At 43.0% G+C, this 6788-nt stretch overlaps 1 protein-coding gene across 1 annotated transcript; it reads left to right on the top strand.

Annotated features, from left to right (window-relative positions):
- The first annotated feature begins 3527 nt into the window (after positions 1-3527).
- LOC101730256 (olfactory receptor 13H1-like) lies at positions 3528-4361 on the top strand. Its single transcript, XM_012952984.2, has one exon. The coding sequence runs from the start codon at positions 3528-3530 to the stop codon at positions 4359-4361; it is 834 nt and encodes a 277-aa protein (XP_012808438.2).
- Positions 4362-6788: the final 2427 nt, after the last annotated feature.

The raw sequence follows: 6788 nt of genomic DNA, 5'->3' as shown, positions 1-6788 counted from the left end.
ACCTGGCCCAAGGAAAGTCTCCCATAGGGCTCAATGGCACTCTGCAGCTCCGACCTGGCCCAAGGAAAGTCTCCCATAGGACTCAATGGCACTCTGCAGCTCCAACCCGGCCCAAGGAAAGTCTCCCATAGGGCTCAATGGCACTCTGCAGCTCCAACTTGGCCCAAGGAAAGTCTCCCATAGGGCTCAATGGCACTCTGCAGCTCCGACCTGGCCCAAGAAAAGTCTCCCATAGGGCTCAATGGTACTCTGCAGCTCCAACCCGGCCAAAGGAAAGTCTCCCATAGGGCTCAATGGCACTCTGCATCTCCAACCCGGCCCAAGGAAAGCCTCCCATAGGGCTCAATGGCACTCTGCAGCTCCAACCCGGCCCAAGGAAAGTCTCCCATAGGGCTCAATGGCACTCTGCAGCTCCAACCCAGCCCAAGGAAAGTCTCCCATAGGGCTCAATGGCACTCTGCAGCTCCAACCCGGCCCAAGGAAAGTCTCCCATAGGGCTCAATGGCACTCTGCAGCTCCAACCTGGCCCAAGGGAAGTCTCCCATAGGGCTCAATGGCACTCTGCAGCTCCAACCCGGCCCAAGGAAAGTCTCCCATAGGGCTCAATGGCACTCTGCAGCTCCAACCCGGCCCAAGGAAAGTCTCCCATAGGGCTCAATGGCACTCTGCAGCTCCAACCCGGCCAAGGAAAGTCTCCCATAGGGCTCAATGGCACTCTGCAGCTCCAACCCGGCCCAAGGAAAGTCTCCCATAGGGCTCAATGGCACTCTGCAGCTCCAACCCGGCCCAAGGAAAGTCTCCCATAGGGCTCAATGGCACTCTGCAGCTCCAACCCGGCCAAAGGAAAGTCTCCCATAGGGCTCAATGGCACTCTGCAGCTCCAACCCGGCCAAAGGAAAGTCTCCCATAGGGCTCAATGGCACTCTGCAGCTCCAACTCGGCCAAAGGAAAGTCTCCCATAGGGCTCAATGGCACTCTGCAGCTCCAACCTGGCCCAAGGAAAGTCTCCCATAGGGCTCAATGGCACTCTGCAGCTCCAACCCGGCCCAAGGAAAGTCTCCCATAGGGCTCAATGGCACTCTGCAGCTCCAACCCGGCCCAAGGAATGTCTCTCATATAGCTCAATGGCACTCTGCAGCTCCAACCCGGCCCAAGGAAAGTCTCCCATAGGGCTCAATGGCACTCTGCAGCTCCAACTTGGCCCAAGGAAAGTCTCCCATAGGGCTCAATGACACTCTGCAGCTCCGACCTGGCCCAAGGAAAGTCTCCCATAGGGCTCAATGGCACTCTGCAGCTCCGACCTGGCCCAAGGAAAGTCTCCCATAGGACTCAATGGCACTCTGCAGCTCCAACCCGGCCCAAGGAAAGTCTCCCATAGGGCTCAATGGCACTCTGCAGCTCCAACTTGGCCCAAGGAAAGTCTCCCATAGGGCTCAATGGCACTCTGCAGCTCCGACCTGGCCCAAGGAAAGTCTCCCATAGGGCTCAATGGCACTCTGCATCTCCAACCCGGCTCAAGGAAAGCCTCCCATAGGGCTCAATGGCACTCTGCAGCTCCAACTTGGCCCAAGGAAAGTCTCCCATAGGGCTCAATGGCACTCTGCAGCTCCAACCCAGCCCAAGGAAAGTCTCCCATAGGGCTCAATGGCACTCTGCAGCTCCAACCCGGCCCAAGGAAAGTCTCCCATAGGGCTCAATGGCACTCTGCAGCTCCAACCCGGCCCAAGGAAAGTCTCCCATAGGGCTCAATGGCACTCTGCAGCTCCAACCCGGCCCAAGGAAAGTCTCCCATAGGGCTCAATGGCACTCTGCAGCTCCAACCCGGCCCAAGGAAAGTCACAATACCAAAGCTTGAATGAATCTGAAACTTTCATACTCGTTGCGACAAATACAATTTTGTAGCACAAATTGTTGCGCAAATTGTACTAAAAAGTTGTGCAAATTAACGGAAAAAAATCGCCAAAAATATACACAGTTCTGAAACTTAGAAAAAATACAAATTTTTTGTATTCGGACTCAATTTCTACTTTGATGAATGTGCCCCTATGACTTAGCAGTTATTTTACTTTTTATTTGTTCTAATTAGTATCTTGGTTAAGATTATGAAACACACAGTGATAATGACTATTAGTATCAAAGATAGACCTCATGGAACATGATCATTTCCTCTGTGTATTGACCTGATTGCTCTCTAGAGTACGGCACATGGAATTATAAAGAGCATTGTCATATAAAGAAAGTAGGCAAGCTTGACATACTTGTCATGTGTAAATATTTTTATTGAGAAGATTCGTAAGGTAAAGAATTCAAAAGACAAATCATTTTGGGAACAGTTACCCTCACTTTCCTGAGTTCTCCATTCATCACTTGGATAAAGCTAAACATTTCTACTCATTTTAGAAGCAAATGTGGAACTCATATATCTGATTTGTTGCATTGCCTTCTGTTTTCTCTTCTCCCCTTTTGTTTAACGTCACATTTGTGGGCCCTGTGCACCCTCATTTCTCCACCAACACCTTAGGTACCTCTCGGCAGCACCCCAACACTAACACTATCACAGTTTCTCATTGTGGATCAGCAACTCGAAACAAAGTAATACCTACAAAAGCATCAAGTCAAGGAAAGTTTATAATTATGATTTCAGGAGTCTTGCCTCAGCCTATATAACATTGACTTTTCATCTAATCCAAATAAAGTCTCCAGAACCATAGCCCAAAAGTATTATTTATACTTACTTGAGCCAAATATCCTGCTATGACCAGTTAGAATATGCCCTAACCATGACTACATTTTTATGTCGATGCCTAAAAATAACTACCTATATATATACCTATATAACGACCTATCTATTTCTAAAAATATATGCAATTTTACTTTTATTGAGTTCTTAAACCTACAAAATACTTAATAAATATACCCATGTATGTTAAGAAAAAAAAAGAATAAAGCTATATTTAATAGAGGTATGGGATGTACATGCTGAAACTCATTATACAGAAACAATTCAGCAATTCCATTCCCTATTTTGTTTTATTACTTGATTTTTATGTGTATTCAGACACAATTGACTTAATCCTGCTAAAGACGGTTGAATTTTGACTTCCTTACTGTAATACATATCTTTTTGTCTTTCCTTTTTCCTTTTTCTATCTAAAACCACAAGCAAAAAGATAGAAATACTGCAACGTTATTGTAACTAACTAAAATATATTGGGCCAGATTCAGTTTAGTGAGAAAAAGGTTTATCACTCATGGCCAAGATTCACTTTGAGATGCAATTTAATTCAGAAAAACTTATCATAAAGTTTATCACGTGAAAACTCTACTGAAGTCTACGGGGAAAAAGCTGGAAATTGAATGTTTTTCATGTGATAAACATCTGGGCCATCATCTGCTACACTGATCTTCCCAATATGTGATTCATAAGAATGGAAACTGCCAACCAAACGATTATTCAAGAATTCATATTCATCGGTTTATCAAGAAATCCGACAACTAAAACTCTCCTTTTTGCGCTGTTTTTCCCAATGTACATTTTTACCATATTTGGAAATGGCATTTTAATCTTTATCATTGTTAAAAGCTCTAATATACACACCCCAATGTACTTTTTCCTGTGTAATTTAGCCATTTTGGATACAGTCTTCTCTACTTGCACAGTTCCCAAAGTGTTAGTAGATTTACTATTAGCGGAAGGAAGAATCTCCTACACGGGGTGCATGATACAAATGTGTGTTGGCCTATTCCTGGGGCAAACAGAATGTCTCCTATTGGCAGTCATGGCTTGTGATCGCTTTGTAGCTATCTGCAATCCACTGCGCTATGCAGTCATTATGAGTTGGAGAAGTTGTAAATATATCATGGCTGTTACATGGCTTCTAAGTTTTTTTTCTAGTATTTTACCTATTTTATCAAAACCTGTGAGTTTCTGCAGAGAAAACAAACTGAATCATGTTGCGTGTGAGATCCTAGCCGTTGTAAAGCTAGCGTGCGGGGACATGTCCTATTATGAAAACGGAATAGCTTTTCAAAGTTTATTTACCATTTTGGTACCTTTCAGTTTTATTGTGGTGTCCTATATTTGTATTCTAACGTCGGTTCTGCAGATCCGTTCTGTAGAGGGGAGAACTAAAGCTTTTTCTACCTGCGCCTCCCATTTGACTGTTGTCATAATGTTCTATGGACTAAGTATGACCATGTATCTGAAACCATCAAGCAACTTTTCATCCAAACAGAAGTATATATCTATTTTCTATGGTTTTTTGACCCCCATGTTAAACCCTTTGATTTACAGTTTTAGAAATGATGAAGTTAAGAAAGCAGTAAGGAGAATACTCTTTTCCTCTTCTCAGATTAAATAGCTTTTTGCCACTAATATTAGTCTCTTTAACTTATCTTTTTCCATGGGCTATCTATGTGCTCTTTAAAGGAGAAGGAAAGGCTAATAAAGAGTTAATCTCAAGCTGCAGGCATACCTTCAGTTCTCTCAATAGTGCCCTTGTCTCCCCATATTTCACCTGTTCAGAAGCCAGACAGGAAGAAAAAACACTGAGCTGTGTAAAGAAAGTTCCCACAATGCCTTACTCCTGCACTCCTGGGCAACGAGCCAGGGGGGCTGTCATGAGGGTCCTGTGACTCGATCAGCACAGGACCCTCCTGGAAGCAGCAGACATGATCGCATCGCGTCTGCTGCTTCCTGTTTTCCCCCCAGCACCGGCCCACTGCAGCATAGAGGATCTGGAGGCAATCAGGTGCTTCAGGACAGGTAAGGTTTTTTTTTTTGCACTTACACACTTACACACACACTTACATACATTTATACACACTTACATACATTTACACACACTTACAGCACACAGTTTAGCAGTTTGTTTGTTTTTTTTTCATTTTTCATTTTTCACACTTATATACACTTATTTACACTCATATACACACTTACACACAACTTTTACACATGTACACACATGTATACACAAACACTTTTGTTTTGTTTTTTTCATTTTACCACTTTGTTTTTAGTTTCTTTTACCTAAAAACTGTTTATTTTGACAGCGTTACTATTGGATCAGATATTCTGGCCACTAATTACACTGTCATGTGACTTATTTTGTTGTTTCATTGATTTGCACAATTTTTGTGGTTTTATCGCATTTTATCCATGTATAAGTGTTCCTAATCTGTTTTTAGTGTAGCTTTGCCAGGTGTAACTTTGGTGTACAAAAATAACTTTGAATTTTGAATTCATCAGAATGTGTACTTTCCAAAAAGATATGGTTTTCTCGGTGTCTCTGTATAGTTAGGGGGGTTACGGTACATAATACGCTGACAGGGGGCTCTGTGTGCAAAAGCTGAGTTGGCAGGTGAGAAATCCATATGCGCTATTTTCATTTTGGGCTCAGTACACACCACAGACTTTGGTATATCTATGCATATTGGGCATCAAACTGTTCAGTAGGCCTCTGGTGTTCCTATTTTGGGTGACTTGCCTTTGTACGCAAGAAATTATGTGAGATAAATGCGGCAAATTGAAACATTTTTAGGCGATTTTCTGAAATATCATAAAAACCAATAACTTTAGGAAAGCTTTGCAGATTGGTACTTTGCTGTAGAAAGGACTCTTTACCCTTGTTGGATTTGCCAGAATGTGTACTTTCCAAAACTATATGGTTTTGTGGGGGTCTCTGTATAGTTAGGGGAAGTTTTGGCACATAATTCGCTGACAGGGGGCTCTGTATGCAAAAGCTGAGCTGGCAGGCGAGAAATCCTTATGCGCTATTTTCATTTTGGGGTCAGTACATACCGCAGACTTTGGTATATCTATGCATATTGGGCATCAAACTGTTCAGTAGACCTTAGGTGTTCCTATTTGGGGTGATTTGTCTTTATCTGATCTTTATCAAGAAATTGTGAGAGATAAATGCGGAAAAATTGCAACATTTTTATGCGATTTTCTAAATGTCATATAAATCTGCAAACTTAGGAAAGCTTTACAATCAGCTTTTAAATCAGTTTTCTGGCCAGAAATGGCTTTTCTAGGTTTTAAAGTTCGCCTTCCCATTGAAGTCTATGGGGTTCGCCAGAGTTTTGGCGAAAGTCCGCGAACGGGTTCGCGAACATTTTTGGCGATGTTCGCTACATCCCTACTGACGGGCTACCGTATAAATATTATAAAACTTTCCTGCATGTTTTATCCTCTCATTTAACCGAACTTTTCAATGCCTACCTTCAAGGAACCCCAATCCCTGGCTCCAATTTAACTTCATACCTCACATTATTACCTAAGGAAGGAAAAGACCCTACATTGTGCACTAATTACAGGCCCATAGCACTACTAAACTCAGACTTAAAGCTATTCACCAAAATCCTAGCAAATAGACTCACACCAATTCTCCCCAAACTAATTCATAAGGACCAAGTGGGTTTTATTCAGGGCCGACAAGCAGGAGACAACACCCGGAGAGTGATTGATCTTATAGAAATCACCAACAGAACAAGCACACCAACAATAATTCTAAGCCTAGATCCTGAAAAGGCATTCGACCGCCTCAGCTGGCCATTTATGTTCACACTTTTACAACACCTGAATTTTACAGGGCCATACATAACAGCCCTCCAAAGTCTATATAGCTCACCCTCAACATTCCTGAAACTACCAGGCCAATCCCATAGATCCATACCAATCTTCAATGGTACGAGACAAGGATGCCCCCTGTCCCCGCTTCTCTACGCACTAAGCATAGAACCCCTAGCAGCGCTAATCCGAAATAACCAAGATGTATCAGGGATAA

Source organism: Xenopus tropicalis, chromosome 5 (assembly GCF_000004195.4).
Source record: "Xenopus tropicalis strain Nigerian chromosome 5, UCB_Xtro_10.0, whole genome shotgun sequence".
NCBI classification, from domain to species: domain Eukaryota; kingdom Metazoa; phylum Chordata; class Amphibia; order Anura; family Pipidae; genus Xenopus; species Xenopus tropicalis.
The sequence above is the reverse complement of the archived record's forward strand: the minus strand, read 5'-3'. Positions and strand labels throughout refer to the sequence as shown.